This window comes from Macaca mulatta, chromosome 7 (assembly GCF_049350105.2).
Source record: "Macaca mulatta isolate MMU2019108-1 chromosome 7, T2T-MMU8v2.0, whole genome shotgun sequence".
In the NCBI taxonomy this organism is placed as follows: Eukaryota; Metazoa; Chordata; class Mammalia; order Primates; family Cercopithecidae; genus Macaca; species Macaca mulatta.
The window spans coordinates 81,397,486-81,415,579 of NC_133412.1; the positions used below are offsets into that span (position 1 = coordinate 81,397,486).

General features: G+C 42.2%; 1 protein-coding gene across 6 annotated transcripts in view; it reads left to right on the forward strand.

Annotated features, from left to right (window-relative positions):
* The window catches only part of SV2B (synaptic vesicle glycoprotein 2B), a 188,974-nt gene extending 172,869 nt beyond the window's left edge, over positions 1–16,105 (forward strand). For all 6 annotated transcript variants that reach the window (XM_077938317.1, XM_015143054.3, XM_077938319.1 and 3 more), the window contains 4 exon segments: positions 2,317–2,450; positions 4,620–4,820; positions 10,180–10,339; positions 13,049–16,105. In XM_077938317.1, coding sequence (XP_077794443.1) covers positions 2,317–2,450; positions 4,620–4,820; positions 10,180–10,339; positions 13,049–13,232 — 679 coding nt within the window. In that variant the 3' untranslated portion in view covers positions 13,233–16,105.
* Positions 16,106–18,094: the final 1,989 nt, after the last annotated feature.

The following is an 18,094-nucleotide window of genomic DNA, read 5'->3' on the forward strand; positions in this document are numbered from 1 at the left end:
TGTTGCCTTAAAGGAAAAGCTTACAAAGTACTGTTGCTAACATTTCTTTCATCTTTTGAACTCTCCTGAACGAAGAATCTTGGGTGGGCTAGGTCAGTATGTAGATTGGAGATTGGGGGAGATGATTTATGTAAAGAGTCATAAAATATGTGTTGGCCCTTTCTCCTTTTATCTCTTCCCTTATAGCTCTGGCTTTTTCTAACTCACTTGGAGAGACATTTTAAGGGCTGCCTGCGTCAGACCCATTTATGATTTACGGCTCTGCCTTCTCAGCCACCCTGGGAAGAATATTAAAATATCACCCAAGGCTACATCAGCAGCCTATTACTATATTAAAGAGAAGCATATATTAAGAAATGCAAAGGCCTGCAACAGTCTCCAGGAATAGCTCTCTTAAGTAAACACGTCTAGCTTATACATTTTGACATCAGAGGGCATCTTCTTGTAACAAAAGACTTACCAGTTAGTTTTCCTATGGAAACCTGAATAATTTAGTGATAGCTTTTGGAGGCCCCTATTTAAGTCTGTAGCAAATTTGGCCCTAAGAAAAATTTATCAAAATCGTTTGGTTTTCTAGACCAATGATTCTCAAATTTCTTTAAGTATAATAATCTGGTCTCGGCCATTGGTGACTCTGGTTCAAGAGGCATAGGCTGGAATTTAGGAAATGACATCTTTAATAATAACCTCAAGTTTATTCTGATGCAAGTGGTCTGGGCTCCTGCTTTTGGTGAACACTTGCCCAGGACGTCTTGTTGTGTGCAGTCTTTTAGCAGAAGCTAATGATTGGCAGCTCTAGGTTAGGGTTCTGAGCAGGACACGATAGAGCATGAAGGATAAGGGTCACTGACCATTGTAGGTAGTCATGGAGTGAATTATTTGGTGGCCCTTTTGAAAAGGAACAATGGCCACCAGCACCCTGTGCTATCTCTGTCATGGCGATTTCCACTGTATTGTAGTTGCCTATTTGCTTGCACTTTTTTCCAATTAGACTGGAGAGCAGGGACCTTGTCTTTCCTCTCTATACTCATAGCACCTAGTACCATGCTCAGTGTTTGCAGAAGACTAAGTATGTAAGTGAATGACTAGAAAAATGAAAGAATGCGTTATAATTACTTACAAATGAAGACATATTTAAGGATTTCCAGCCTAAAAGTTTGACCAAGCTTGTTAAATATAGCCAACAGAGAAAGATGGTAATGTATGTGAAATATATTTTTAAATATTGCATTGTTCTTTCCTATTAAATATGCAGGAGTTGGAGAGGTGCAGTGACTCCCACATGAGGCTGCACCTCATAATCATCTAGGTGCCTTACTGTCTTATTAACTGAATTTAAAAAGAAGTGAACAAATAATACATACACTTGGCATAAAGTGAAAATTAAGTGTATTATTCCTCACTTCCATTGTACCTCCCTGGAAACAACCATTTCTATCAGTTTCTTGTGTAGCTCTCCAGATATATTTGGAAGCATATGTGTCCATGCCCTTTCTTACCTGAATGAGCCCGTGTTATAAACTCTATGTTGCATCTTTGTTTTTTAACTTAACAATATATCTTAAAGATTATTCCATATTAACACATATAGATCTACCTCATTTACTACGATGGCTACATGGTATTCCGTTATATGGCATCTATTACATATGTATGTAGGTAGTAATCCATTGTTGTTACAAGCAGTGTTGCAGTGAAGATCAGTGAATGTATCTCTTTGAATACATGGACAATTATGTGTAGGATAAATTCCTAGAGGTAGTATTCCTAGGTCAAAGAGAATGTGCATTTCAAATTTTGCAAAACTGCTCCCCAAAGAGGCTGCATGGATTATATTCTACCAATAGTATGAATGAAAGTACCTATTTCCTCGCATTTTTGTTGGGAAAATTTAAAAAAAATAAAGATTCTCAGACCGTCACAATTCTATGGCTTCCAAAACTTCTAGGACCAGTCCAGGGACCTGCTTGTTTTAAAAGTATCTCAGAAAGTGAGATGTTATCAATATTTAAATTTCACACTATTTCACATTTCTGTGATTCTGACTCAGAAGGTCCGTGGACCTGCCTTTGAAAACCACCAGGTTGGTGCATAGCACTCCGTATGCACTTACACTAGACACTGGCTTCCAGATCCTGAAGCCCTTCCCCACTAATAAACAAACAGCTAAGAAGTGAGGAAGTTCTGGGTTGGAAATAATGCTCTGGCACCTTTTGCTTGCAGATCTCCTTTTTCTGCCTTGCTGTGTTTTCCATTTTGGTCTTAAGTCTCTTTTCTTCTCAGATGAATCACTCAGAGGTCAACTTCTTCCCACAGGTTCACAAGAATGTACTTTAAACATGTACTCTTTGAGGACACATTCTTTGACGAGTGCTATTTTGAAGATGTAACATCAACAGATACCTACTTCAAAAATTGTACCATTGAATCAACCATCTTTTATAACACAGGTAGGTAAGAAGATTAATAGACTGAATAGACTGTAACAAGAGACAACTAGTGTTGTCCAAGAATCAAAATGCTCAGGCATAAACTTCAGGAGTAGGAAAGTATTCATAGATACAAATGCCAAGCCTTGGTGGGGAAATGGATTTTAGCCCCAGGCATGGCACAAATTAGGTGCACAGCCTTTGCTAAGGCATTTAATGTATCTGTGTCTCAGTTTTATCACAAATGAAATGGAAACAAAAGTTCTAGCCAAATATCCTCATCTCAGTGAGGCTGATGCTATACACGAAGGGTCTTTGGTACGAACGAAGGATGACATAAATAACAACTAGCATTCCAGGAGGGCTGCATTTTATGCAGGGAATGCATGCATTCTTGAAGACCTTGCATAATTTGAAACTTGCAAAATGCAAGACTCATGTTCTCACAACAATAAATGAAAAGGGAAAATTACATCTGTTCACATTTTGTGCATAAAGTGAAACACTAAGACTATTTTAAAATCATACTATTCCAGATTTCTGTGATTTAAAAAGTCACAAAATTCTACCACTTCACCACTTCTTGTTACTTTTACTACCCTCATCATAAATTAATAACATACCAAGTGAAGTTGGGGTATAAAGAAACCAACTGAGCTTCATTAGGGGGCTTTACCTACATTGTCTCAATGGAGAAATGTACTATTTTTTTTTATCCTTCTTTTATAGCTAAGGAAGCCAAGTTAAGGAAATCAAGACTTAAGCAACTTGCTCAAGGCCATGGTTAGCAAGTGGAGGGAATTTGGATTCATTCCTCAATGATTTGGCTCTAAAACCTGCAATCTTTCCACAGAACTACTTGCATTATGTCCAGATCTATGCTTTATTTTTGGCATCAGCAGCAAGGGATAGTTTATATAAGAACATCTTTTTCCTCTATGATATCAGCCTCAAGAGCTTCAATATCTGGTCTCTAAATATTCTGGACTCTCTTAATAATTCCTTCTGGCACTTACCTTCCTGAATTTCCTTTTAGACTGATCTTGAAACAATGATGAGTTCCAGAAGTTTACTAAGTGTCATTAAAAACTGGCGTATCGTTTTATGATTTCAAGTTTGAATGATGCCTCCTCATTTGAATACTCTGATCATGGAGATTCTTGCAAACACATGTAGTCAGGAAATGTCAGAGCTGGGAGAAGCAGTGGAGATGATCAGGTGTACTCTTCCAATTTTGTAGATATTTTAGGTAGAGCCTCAGGGAGGTTAAAGAGGGTCAACAGCAGGGCCAGTTCCTCAAACGCAGGTTTCTGGGGAGCCTGTTTAGGACTTCCTCTGTCAGAACAGCTGATCTTAGAAGGTGTCAGAAGACTTGCAAACTGGTTCCAATGCAAATAGCTTTTATTTTTTAGGAATGTTCAGGTTTTGGCACAGACTACAGCAGGGGCTCTGGAGTGACTGGCTCCATCTGGAACCAACTCTCTTGTGTTCTGCTTCCCTATGCCAGGTAGCCTCCAAGGAGAGGCCTAGCTGTCATGGTCCTCAGTGTCTCAGTGTCACCTGATGAGTACAAACAGGACTGTTATCCAGCGGGAGAGTTGGTTTTTTTTTTTTTTTTTTTAAGACAAGGTCTCCCTCTTTTACCCAGGCTGGAGTGCAGTGGCATGACCATGGCTCAATGTAGCCTTGACCTCCTGGGCTCAAGTGATCCTCCTGCCTCAGGTGCCAGAGTATCTGGGACTACAGGCACATACCACCCCACCTAGCTAATTTAAAAGAAAAATTTATTTATTTGTTTATTTTTTGTAGAGATAAGATCTCACTATGTTGCCCAGGCTGGTCCTGAACTCCTGAGCTCGAGTGATCCTCCTACCTCAGCCTCCTAAAGTGCTTGTATTACAGATGTGAGCCACTACACCTGGCTGAGAGGATGCATTTTTAAGTCTCTCGGTGTTAGTTTAATTCCCCCTTGCTTTTAGGAACTTGAACAGGTCATTACATTTTTGAAAGTTTCTCATTCATCCATACCTTGATGACCTGACCACATATTACCTTGACTTTGAGGCTGTCTGACTGGCAAAGGCTACCACAGCCTGTCTACGGGAGGGGGCAGACGTCATCCCTGCCTCTGCCTTTCTCTCTCCAGCTCCCTTGCACTTACATGAACCAAAGGTTTCCTTCTCTCCCTAGACCTCTACGAGCATAAGTTCATCAACTGTCGGTTTATCAACTCCACCTTTCTGGAGCAGAAGGAGGGCTGCCACATGGACTTGGAGCAAGATAATGACTTCCTGATTTACCTCGTCAGCTTCCTGGGCAGCCTGTCTGTCTTACCCGGAAACATCATTTCTGCCCTGCTCATGGATAGAATCGGAAGGCTCAAGATGATTGGTGAGTTGTCAGCAGGGTCACTTCTGGGCTCCAACACGCTGGGGTAGTGACTTTCAAGTGTATTAAAACAGAGAAATTTTTCCTTTTATTAAGTAACTATTGCACAATAAACCCAGCAAGTAAGATTGCACATGGGGCTATAGAGCCAAGGATGCGTGCCTATAGAAAACTCCAGAGCTCCTTGGAAATAGTCAAGACTCTTTGGTCTAGGCGAGGGATTTTTGTTCATTTCCTGACAGAGAAATGCTGTGACAGTCATTTAATCTATTAGCACTTCAATAAGGGTAGTAATAATATCCACCCTGCCTCTTCATCAGATTATTGTCAGAAAAATATATAAAATGGTCCTGGATGATGGTTTGATGTTTGAAGGTAAACTGTATTACTTTTATTATTTAATAGCAATACCACTTTAGGCTTTGGAGTCGGACAGAGCCCTGTTGAAGACCTCACCGAAAGGCTGTTTGACCTTGAATGTGTTCCTTTACTTCTCTGGGCCTCAGTTTCCTTATTTATAAGAGAACGATTTCCACATCTAGCTGGTAGGGTTTTGTGAGAATTGAACATAAGGTGCCTGTAATACTTGGCACATTGTAGGTTCTCAAAAATGGTAGCTATATTCATGTATGCCTTGCCTCATTCCATCGGGACTTGCAGCAATTCATTACAGAAGCACATGCTATGAATGGTAAACAAGAAGCAAAAAGTACACATTGAGGACCAGGGAAAATGTACATTAGAATATTAGTCAAGGCCAGGGGTGGGGAAGTGGACAACATGTTATTAATAAACATGCCATTAGGGACCTGCCTTAGGGAGGTCGTTGATTAGGAAAGTTATTATGAAGATTCCTAGCAGCAACATGCAAAAGGAAACAAAATAAATCATAAAGCCATTTTGTTGGAGAAGAGGAATTGATCAGGTCTTCATGGAAAGGAATTCTTTTCCTGGCATTTGGCTCATACTGAATATCACTATTATAAATAGTAGCATGCATATTCAGCGTGGTGAGCATGAGAAGTGCCTGTGACTTCAGCTTTTTAATCTCGTGGTGAGGGTGGAGTCATCTCTTAGGCACGGCAGACTTCATGCTCTCCTCTCTTAGAGGGAGTGCCTGGTTAGTCCTGAGGCCCTATGGAGGAAGGGACAATGGCTTACTCATTTCCGTGACCCCTGTGTCCAGCGCAGTGCCTGCAGTAGAGCTGACACTCAGCAATGCCGCCGAACTGACCAGAACAGAATGAAGATGGCCTCTTTCCTAGGTTAACCCCAAACACCAAGCTTTCAGCAGAAGACACTACAGGTTGTCATCTTAAAAAAAACTTCGGCTGGGAGTCAGGTGGCTCCATCTCTGCCAAGATTAGCTTTATGTGTTGACCCAAGTCAACTTCTTTGAGCTTCCATTTCCATTGTTAAAATAATACCTCTGTTTGCCTCAATAAGATAGGGGTATGAGAGCAGACATGTGACACTTCTGCCATTTGTCACCAGCCTTATGAGTCCCAGAGTTTATCAGTGGAGTCTCTGGTCTGTTCATGAAGCAGCTGAGGAAGTTTTGGGGGAGGCAGGGTTATAAGGATGGGGTGGGTGCCCATGTCGACGAGAACGTCCCACACCTAACGACCTGCCACATGCTCCCTCGTCGAAGTGGAGGGGGGCGGTGTGGCTGGGCACAGGGGCAGGCGGAATGGTGAGACAGCAGACGTCCTTTCCCTCACCGCTGAAGCCCTTCTTATAGTGAATACATCACAGATCAAAACAATTCCTATAATCCTAAATGAAGGCATGCTCTCCAATGAGAGATCTAGAACTAATATTTAATCATTCTTTATAGCCTACTCTCTTGTGAATGTCTCTGTTTTGTTTCTGAGCTAGAGGCAAGCTTGTTAAGAGCTCAGACAGGGCCTTCTTTGTCTCTCTACCCGTCTGTCTTTAGTAAAAGGCCTGATGTGCAGTGGGTCGACTGTGATATTGACAGTGCATGGTAAAGATGAGGTGCTCAATTAATACCTATTTCACTGGGATATGGGATGTGGCGGAACCACTTTGAAATAGCCCTATCCCCAGCTCTCAGACCAACCCCGCTAGAAAATCTGCAAGCACATTTTTGTTCTGCTTAATCTGCTGGGCTCTTGGTAGTGTGCAAGTCATTTCTTGTTATCAGTGGAATAGAAGTTTTCCTGGTTAGGCTGTTACCCACTCATTTATTCATTCAGTAACATTTATTTATACAGTACTTATTCTCTCAAGGCTGGGTGGGAGGCAATGGGAATACATCAGTAATTGAAACAGACAATATCCCTGTGCTTATGGCGCAAATGATCTGTTGGGAGAGGCAGACTTCAACTAGAAATTTCATTTACCTCAACACTATGACATGCTTATTATTATTGAATATTATTAATGTTGAACATGTGTTCAATACTAACGCATTGAACCCTCATGATAACCTTATGAGGTAGGCACTAATTTAATCAACATTTTAGAGATGGGGACAGTGAAACAGCTCACAGAATGGTGAAGCAACTCACTCATGGTCACACAGGTAGTATGTAAGCCGGCATTTGCACCCAGGCCTCCCAATTACAAGAGGAATAAGAATTATAGAAGTGGAAGTACACTGGGCCCTGGGGACTTATAGCAGGAACACCTAACAGAGTTGAAGGATCAGGGAGGGCCTCCCTGAGTATTAGCTGATTTGTCAGATGATCATGTTTTGTGGTTATCAAATGTTTGCCAGCATTTACTGTAAGCCAAGCCCCGTGGCTGGCCCCTCTGAGGGATGTATGGATGTAGAGGGTATTGTCCACAGAGCACTCGGGGTCCTAGGCATGCCAGTTTCTGCTGTTCTAGTTCTCTCCTAGCTTTTGGAAAAAGGTTACCAGGCACCTGCTCACAGCCCTACCGCTTCCCAGAGTGGGCAGGATCCAGTTGGGCAGTTATCATTTCCTAGTTCATCAGCAAGGATTGGCACTAGTCTTGCAGCCCCAAGTCTGAGGGTGACACTCTGAGCTGAGGCCCATCCCTGGGGAGGCGTTTCTTATCGAGGCCAGGTCGGCCTCTGGCTTCTTGCCAACTGGAATACCTTCCTCCCGCAGGGTCCTGGTACCTGGTGGGGCACTCGTGCCCTGTGTCCCTATTGGTTGTTTGAGACCTGCTTCCTTCCCTTTCTGTTCACCCTATTTCCGCCTCATCGCCAGTCACTTTCCTGGGCTGCAACCTGTTTTGCCATGCTCTGCATCCACCTTGGACTTGGAGCTTGCATACCAAGTTCCTCCGGGCTGAACTTACTGGAGTTGGGCAGCATTTGACAGTCTTCTTTGGATGGGATCCCCTATTAGCTCTATAAGGGCTGTGCTGCTCATTTTCTGTTCACTCCCATCCCCACCCCAGAGATCTGAGCTGCACTTCTCCACTCTGCTGGGAGCCCTGCGATGCTAACCTCATGGACTGCATACTTAGATTCCTGGAGGGGAAAAGGGATTGACCCCAGATAGTTCTAGTAAGGAAACCTTACTCATAGGGCTTTTAGAGGTGTGGGCAGGGTTGTGGAAACAAATAAGGCAGGTGAGGCACCCAGACACTAGCAAAAATGAGAAGCAGTTACCACCTCTATGGCTATGAGGACAAGGAGGGGCAGTTGCACTCACAGAGCTCCGTGGGGGCTGGAACCATGGAACAAGAGCTACCTGGGAGGAACTGGGGTCTTGGAGGGATGCAGCCATTGCCAGAAAAGGCCTTCTACCCCAGGGGAGGAGTTGGGAAGAGGTACTCCAGCCACTTTCCCCTCCCAACTGATAAGAAAGTCCATGGGGTTAGTGGGTAGAGGGTATTGTTCACAGAGCACATGTATAGAGTACAGAGTATAGAGTAGGGCTGAAAAGGGCAGGTCAGATCTCTGGGGTGGGGATTCGGGTAAATGCAGAATAGCACCGCCTTTCTTCAGGTTTCCCTTCAGTAGCCCATCATGTACAGGTGTATTCTCACCAGGTTATAAGCTCCATGAGAATGGATTTTTTTTTTAAATTGTGTTTTTATTTTCAATGGATAAATTACAATTGTGTATTTTTATGGGGTACAATGTGATATTTTGATGCATATATACGATGTGGAATGATTAAGTCAAGCTAATTAACATATCCATCACCACACATATATATGTTTTGTGGTGAGAATATTTGAAATTTACTCTCAGCAATTTTGAAATATACAATACATTGTTAGTAACCGTAGTCACCATGCTATGTAGAGATCTCGAAAAGTGAGATGATGCAGATGTTTCTGTGCCTGGCTTACCCCATGGACTGTATCTAGCATCCTGCCTTCCAGGTTCATCCATGTTGTCATAAATGGCAGAATTCCTTTCTCTTTTCTTTTCCTACCTTCCTCTCTCCCTCCCTCCCTCCCTCCCTCCCTCCATTCCTCCCTTCCTTCCTTCCTTCCTTCCTTCCTTCCTTCCTTCCTTCCTTCCTTCCTTCCTTCCCTCCTTCCTTCCTTCCTTCCCTCCTTCTTTCCTTCTTTTTCTCTTCTTTTTTTAACAGCGTCTTGCTCTGTCACCAGGTTGGAGTGCAGTGGCGCCATCTCAGCAACCTCTGCCTCCCTGCTTCAAATAATTCTGGTGCCTCAGCCTCCCAAGTAGCTGGGATTACAGGTGTGCACCACCGAGTCTGGCCACTTTTTGTATTTTTCGTAGAGACAGGGTTTCACCATGTTGGTCAGGCTGGTCTCGAACTCCTGACCTCAAGTGATCCACCCACCTTGGCCTTCTGAAGTGCTGGGATTACAGGCGTAAGCCACTGCGACTGCCAGAATTCCTTTCTTTTTAATGTCTGAATAGTATCCCATTGTGTACGTAAACCACATTTTCTTTATCCACTCATCTGTTGATGGCCACTTAGGTTGACTCCATATTTTGACTATTGTGACTATTGTGAAGAGGCACAGATCTCTTTGACATCCTGGTTTCAAATCAAGTCTGAGGTTTTGTTTTTGTTTTTTGACTGATACTGATGTAGCTCAAGCACCTAGAACAATGTCTGGTACATAATAGATTCTCAACAAATGCCCCTATCTGCCCTGGCCCGTCATTCTGAGCTGGGCAGCACCTTAGTGTGGTGACTTCAGAAGCCTTCCTAAGTCTGGTGATCCGACCCACGCAGAGGGCTCTAATGCCATGGCTGGGGTGCCATGGGAGGGTTCCAGCTGTGCTCTCTCTGTGTGGAGGATGAACCTAATACTTCAGGCAGCCTTGGCTTCAGGTGTACCAGTGAGGGTGGGAGATGGGACGAGAACTGTGAGTGATAGCCGTGTGCAAGACACAGGCCTCATGTTTCTTTTTGACCTTGAACTCCCTCTGCAGGTGGCTCCATGTTAATCTCTGCAGTCTGCTGCTTCTTCCTGTTTTTTGGCAACAGCGAGTCTGCGATGATTGGCTGGCAGTGCCTGTTTTGTGGGACAAGCATTGCGGCCTGGAATGCTCTGGATGTGATCACAGTGGAGCTGTATCCCACCAACCAGAGGTCGGTTCTTCCATGGGCTTTCCTCAGGGACTTGTTTGGGTTTCTTTGGTCAGAAGTCTACCTGCTCCCTGAATCTCATGCTGTGTATGGCCATCGTGGTCTTTCTGCTGTTCCATGAAACAAACATCTCTTACGTTGGGCTTCTCCTGCATGGGGGATGGCGTAGACCTGAAAGTTGGCAGGCTAGGGCTTGATAAGGTTGGAAGGATGGCAAGAAGCAAAGGATGGGAGCAGACTATGTCCAGGAGAAGGAAATAAGAGTGAAAAGTTGGCAAAACCATACATGTCATGTAATCCACAAGAGAGAACAGACCTGCCAATGGGAGATAAGGCAAAAAAGTGAAGAACTGGAATAGCACAGGGGCAGGGAGATAAATAAAGCTCAGGAGGCAACATGAAGTCCAGGGAATCTGCAGAGAATGTGGCAGGGAGACCCAGGGGTTACTTTTATTTTGCACAGGTCATATATGGGGAGAGGCCTGGTTTAAAGGCATAGGGTGAAAGTCATTACTTAGTAATTGTTTTTCTTCGTGGAGGGGGAATTGTGAATTTTAAGGAGAGAAGATAAGAGGCCCCGTGTTCAAAAAGGAATGTGAAATGGTAAGGAAGGTGGGTAAATGAAATTCTGCAAAAACCTTAGTGATATTTCCAAAATTGGCGACAGAGGTGTTGGGATATAGATAACTAAGGAAGAACACAATGTGTCATATTTGGAGCCCCTCTCATTTGAGTCAAAGAACTGCTAAGTTTTATGCAAAATAACAGGAGGACAAATGATTATTATTTGAATATGATGTGATTTTACATCTAGGAAACCTAAGAGAATTAACTAATGAGACTACTAGAGAGAAAAAGACAATTTGGTCAGGTGGTCAGTAATAAAACTAAATTATGTATAGGTTTGAAAATATATTGAAAAAGTTAAAGATGCAATTCAAATCCATTTAATAACAGCAGACATCATAAAATAATCAGGGATCAACTTGACAAGTGAAACACTTAAATGAAGAAAACCATAAAGCTTTACTAAGAGATATTTTAAAAAGACATATAAGAGAAGATAAATATATGCCAGCTCAGTGACTTGGGAGGCCGAGGCAAAAGGATTGCTTGAAGGCAGGAGTTTGAGATCAGCCTGGGCAATATAGTGAGATCCCATCTCTACAAAATAGTTTAGAAAATTAGCCAGGCATAGTGGCATGTGCCTGTAGTCCTAATTACTCAGGAGGCTGAGGGGGAGAGCTGCTAGAGCCCCAGGGGTTCAAGGTTATAGTGAGCTAGGATCACAACACTGCACACCAGCCTGGGTGACAGAGACAGACCCTGTCTCAGAAAATGTATATATTTATGGATTATATATTTATATATAATTATGATAATATATATAATTGGTAGCACATAATTAGTATATTTTTATTATATATAAATAAATGCATATATATTTAAGAGACAAGATATACCTAATTTTGGATAAGAAGATTCAATCTTACAAAAATGTCAAATTATATTTAGTTTTTTTCTAACATAAAAGAGTTCATTCAAAATTCAACAAGTTTTTTTTCCCCCCTGGGAACTTCAAAAAAGTTTATTTTAAAAAGTACATATGTTAAAAGATCCAAGAAAATACAAAAACAAAAATACTAAGACAAACGAACGAAAAAGACTGGGTTGGTGATTATAAAGCTACAGTGTGGTACAGTTATAGACAAAAATGAAAGAAGAGTTTTAAGTACAAAAATATACCCACTTTCTTAATAAACTTGTGGTACGAGAAAGAAACATTTGATTTCACTTGGGGAGAGGTAGTATTGGGAATATTGCCTCTGCATACAGATGGGGTCATGAAAGAATAAATGATTAGTAATAGTTCTCACTGGAAAGTGGGATTGAAAGATCATAATTAGGATTAGGTTTTGCTGTGGCTGACAGAAACCTCAAATACATTGCTGTGGTCTTGAGAAGGTTAAGCATTGCATTTTTTCTTTCCTGAAAAAGTCTAGAGTGGGTGGTGCAGGCTCTTTCTATCTCATTGTTTTTCATTGCATGGACTCACCATGGTCCAAAATGAAACCATCTGTGTTCCATCATGAAGCAGGGTAGAAGGAAAAGAATGAAGGGGAACAGAGCAAAAGGCCCACCCACAATGTCCCTTAAGGAAGCTTCTTGGAAACTGCCGCCACTTTCACTTACATCCCATTGGCCAAAACTAAGTCACATGGCCATTCTCAGCAGCAAATGAGTCTGGGAAATGTAGTCCTACCTTTGGGGCAATGCTATTTGGGGGCAACTGGCAGTCTCTGCTTCAGGAGGGTTGAGAATGTTAAAAGGGGGAACACTTACATTTTCTGCTTTGCATACTTCTTCATCCTTTCAGGATTTCCATAGTAAGCATGTCGTACCTGTAAAAAATTTTTAAATAGATATCTTTGAAAAAAAAAAAAACCAAAAAAGAAAAACACTTGAAGAAAATACTTCAAAATGTTAACAGAGGTGATTGTCTCTCGGTGAAGAGGTTAGATATCCATGCATCTTTATATTATTCTGTATTTCCAAATTTGACTACAATGAGAATGTGTTATTTTTCTATTTAGGAAAAAGAATTCCCTCGTACCCCTCTTCCCCCTGCAATAAGGAAAAGAAAGATTCCAGTCCTGTTCATCTAATGGGGTTCGGAATGTCAGAATTATTTCCATTCTTCTTCTTTTACAGAGCAACAGCCTTTGGCATTCTCAATGGATTATGCAAATTTGGCGCCATCCTGGGAAACACCATATTTGCTTCTTTTGTTGGGATAACCAAAGTGGTCCCCATCCTTCTGGCTGCTGCTTCTCTGGTTGGGGGTGGCCTGATTGCCCTTCGACTGCCAGAGACTCGAGAACAGGTCCTGATGTGAACCACCTATGGGAAAAGGAAAGGTCAAGAGAATCTTGTCCAGGACACTAAAATGCATCCACACTTCCTGCCTATCACGGTCCAGAGGGCACCTCGGATAACACGCGAGGAGAAGTTGACTTTGTGACCCCTAGTTTAGGACCCACTTCAGCTGTCAATATGTTTGTAACTCAGGTGACTGTTTTGGGGGTGCCCTGAGCCACCCTTAGAATCATAGAGCTGCGCGTTTAACTTCAGGTCTTCCCAGTCCAAGGCAGGGAGAGGATTCTCCAGTGAGTGCACACACTATGCGAGGAGTAAGCATTTCTGTAAGTCAAGTGCAAGGACTTACTTGCATTTCAAAAGGAATTAGAGGGTAAGAAATACCCAAGCTCCTCCATAAAGCTCCTTGGAGCCCAACAACTTAACAAATCAACTTGGCTGGAAGTTAGAGTCATTATATGAAGATTGGGCTTGAAGTACAGGATACATATATTTTTGCATTTAAAAGTATCACCTATCATATTTTCCACTCGAATACTGGCATGGTAGCATTGAGAATACTCTGATCTGGAAAGCCAAATATTTGAGCAACATCTATAGAGATCTACTTTTCTCCTAAGTCTCCTAGGCTTTCCATGATAATTAGGTGATACATTTAAGAAGGATATTTATTTCTGTTTTGCTCTATTCAAAGAAATTGAATGAGTTAGGTATTCTGTAAACTAAGTTTGTATATAACTTTATTTGGGTTTAATTTCCACAACTGGTATCTGCAAATATTGCCAGCATTTTAGCCATATTTTGGGAGAACTTGGTGTTTAAGGTCCCAGGAAATGAGGTCTGATCAAACGAAATGCAAGCACAATTTCTTACAGCCATTTAACTTTCTGCTGGGAGGATGTACTTAACAAACTCACGTTGTGCAGTCCAGTTAATCCAGGCACTTTGTTTGTGCAGTTGGAGTGAGTAGTTACTTCTCTGTCTTACACAGATGACTTGTGAAACTCAAGCTTACCATCTTCAGTGCTGGCATTTTACTTTGCCACTCACCCCAAAACAACGTGAGATGTGTTCAGTGGCCTCTGGTACTCTTTCTGGCAAGAATCAAACAACATGGGGACTGAGGGAGGGATGGGGAAGTGTAGCCACAGTTCTTCCAAGTGTAAATACTTTTTGTTTGTTCTAGCGGTAAAATGCAAATGCAATCCATATTTGTTAGAATGGTTGGGTCTCATGAGAAATCTATGCTATGTGTCCAGGGCTTTTGAAACAGAGTCCATTGGAGTGGGAGTTAGGGAGTGTAGTGGATGCCAAATATGTCTTTCTTCAGTGCTTAAGAGAACTCTTTCCTGAAATCCAGTTTTGAACATAAACAGGGGTGTGGGTTGGGGGAGGAGCCTAGGACAAACCTGTCTGATGAAGGTCAGCAATAGACTGAAGTCTTGACTTCATGGAAGAGGAACAACATCAGAAGTGTCTGACAATGGAGGGGACAGTGAGCTATGCACAACCGCCAGTGGAGGTGAACTTGAACCTGCCCAGGCCGAATGAACATCAGCCTGCAAGAACTAGTTCTTTGAATTGATTTGCAATGCTCTCAATGGCTATAAAGTGCCACATTTTCCCTGCCAGAGATCTCCAAAAATTTCAAACAGAAGAATAATGGCTACATCGAGTGTTTTCTCAGTTTTGGAGAAATGCTTAGGTCCTATGATAGCTTCGGGACATCTTTCTGTAATTTTCCTCAATTAATGGGTTGGTAGGGGTAAATCTTATGACACCTTTCCACCGTCGATTTGTGATCAGTTTTAATGGTTAAAATGTTTACTCTGCTTCTGTCAACCCTCACCTTTTTATTTACACCCCTCCCTTTTTTTCTGTACAGGGAGAGAAGACATATCGACTCTGACTGGACACCCTGATTCCTCCAAATATATATACCACTGTGTATTAATCTTTCTCTCAGTGTTTTATAGGGGTGCCTAACATAATGCTGTGTCAATAATGAAAGGCTTGATGTAATATAGCTGTAATTTACCTTCCATATGAATGCAGTGGTTAGTTAGGTTCATAAAAGAGAATTGTGTGAGTCTGGGATTACCACATCTAAAACATTATTCTTTAATGGGATAATACAATTCATTGAACAGCTACCACTTAAAAAATTTGCAGGACAGTTAGAGCCTGCATTTCTAGTTAAGATGGATCTTGTAAATTTAAAATTGGATTAACTTTTGAGTGCTGGGGTGGCTGCAATAATTTGGGGGCTAACTCCATTTGGTTTCCAAGCTCTCACTTCTGCATTATCTTTACGGGTCTTTAAACCAGCCACCTAACCAATCAGCAATTCCCATCTGATCTATCACTCAGGCTTTTGTAAAGAGTGCAGCCAAGCTCTGCAGACTTTTCTCATGAAGGATTGTCTAGCACGAGTACCTGGCTACTTAAATGCTGTCACTCCTGCTGAAATAAATGCGTCTTTAAAAATAGTCTCTGTGGCAGGTCACTGGGGGACAATGTACAGCATCTGGCCATCCACTTCTTTTTCATTTCATGTTCTACCCCAAGAGACTCCCGATGTCGGCTGTGGAGGGTTAAAAGGATGAGGCTCTCCTTTGTTTAGCAAATCTGTTCACAGTTCATGATGATGTATTTTATGATGCCAAGCTTGGAGATAGTTGCTTTCCGTAGTCCCAACTGTATTGTGTCATCTCCTGATACTGATTTTTGATCTTTTGTTTTATTAAAAATAATTAGTGAAAGAGGTGTGCCTATCTGTGAAGTTTGTAGTACATTATCCTGAAGTTATGTAACAACCCCCAACCCCAGCGTTCCCTGCTACCTTGTGTTCATTAAAACTAAACAATAAAAATAACTGTAAGAAAACCTTAAGAACTGGGGTTAGAGATTATTTTCAGGCACTAGGATCTCTTCTGTATTCCTAAATTGATTGAATTAGCAGGGAGAAACATCGAGAATCGCTTCCTTCAACTTTTTATTTTGCAACATGGGGACCTCAAGAGGTTAAATGATGTGGCCCAGGTTACATGTAATGTGAGGAGAGGGTGACAAGGCCTAAGGTGATGCTCTTGTGACAATTCTGGGGAAGCCTGCAGTTTGGGGAATGGGACAATGTGACACATATTCTCCGTTCCCTGAGACCATTCATTGACTATCCCTTGGTGGTTTTACTAGAATGAGAGGAAGCATCAGTTTAAACATAAAAATTAGTATTCGTTCATTCATTCATTCATTCATTCATTCATTCATTCATTCATTCATTCAGCAAATCCTTATTGAGCCCTGACTGTGGGCCAGTCCCTGTGCCAAGTCCTGGGGACATAGTGATGAAAAAACTGGTTACATTTTCTGCCTCCTGCCTCATTCCACTTACAGGGAGTAGGCAAGTGGATATTAAATTGGCCATAAACACTGAGGACAATGACCTTACAATCCGCAAAATGCACCTTTCGTTTGTAAAAATATTGCTACTACTTTACTTGTCAGCTGTGGATTTCCAAATGTGGTGGCTCCCTCCTCTTTTTTTTTTTTTTTTTTCCTTTGAGGAGTGTACCATTTTTTTATCTTTATAAACTAGGTAAGGGAAATGATGCACTTGCCCGTTTTCTACAGACCTAATCGATTTTTACCTAATCAGTTTTACAGAAAATGTTACATGGAAGAAGAGATAGGGGCCAGGAATGCAAGAGGGACATTGGTGAGTGGGGTAAGAATCCCAGTAGCCCTGGGAAAGGTGTCTCCACTTCCACATCTGGCTTTTCTAGGAGGCATGTGTGCTAAATGACCTGGGATTGTGTTGGATGGCATACGACTGAAAGTTCAAAGAAACCAATTTATAATAAGTTTACAGTTTAGGAAAAAGAATTCCCTTTCACCCCTCATCCCCCTGCAATAAGGAAAAGAAAGAGCCCAGTATCACCTAATTATCGTGGAAATTATTTTACTCTCATATGAAGGGAATCTGGAGGAAGGAAAGCCAGGGCTGGTGTGGCTGCCTTTTGATCCCTGGGAGCACGCTCCTGCCTTCAGACTCCTTGATCTTGAGTGCACAGTTTCCATCACTGAGGCTGCCTCATGGGCTAAGATGGCTATTGAAGCACTGATCCTCGCATCCACATTTCAGGCAGGAAGCAGAAGGAAGGGCGATGGGCAAAGGGGCTGTGCCTTGCAGCCGAGCCAGTCTCCCTTTGCTGCAGAGGAGGCAGGGAAATGTGGTATTTACTGGGAACATTGCCGCCCCTCCTCCAAATTGAGGGTCTTGGCTCCAAGGATGAAAGCCGGAAAGGATAGGTGGATCAGTGCTTCTTAAACTTTTGCATGCATCAGAATCACCCAGAAAGATGTTAAAACTCACTCTGCAGGGCCCTACCCCCAGAGATTTGGATTCAGTAAATCTGGGGTGGGGTCTGAAGAATCTACATTTTTTAACAAACTCCCAGGTTACATAGATGGTGTCAATTCTCAAGCCATATTTTGAGTAGCACTGACACTCTTCCAATAGGTAGTACTTTCATTTGTCAGGGAAGTTCTATTGCTCTGATAACTTCAACCCAACCAGAAGCTCACAAAAACTAGCAACCCATGAAAAATGATCATCATTTCCCTAGAGCTCTGAGACAACTAGTGGTAGTGCAACAGTAACCCAAAAATGTCAATGAAAGTATTTCCTTCCCCAGAAACTGCTTGGTTTCACTCAGGTCCTGTCCTTATGGGTCTGCATCTGGTTGCAGGGCTTGAAGTATTTGGGAAGCTTAGCAAAGGGTGAGCCCTTTCCCCTGGGGGTTGGTGATCTTTGTTTTGGCCATTTCCACCTGGTGAAGATTTTCATAGACAAACATGCTTGTGGCATCTTGTAATTCA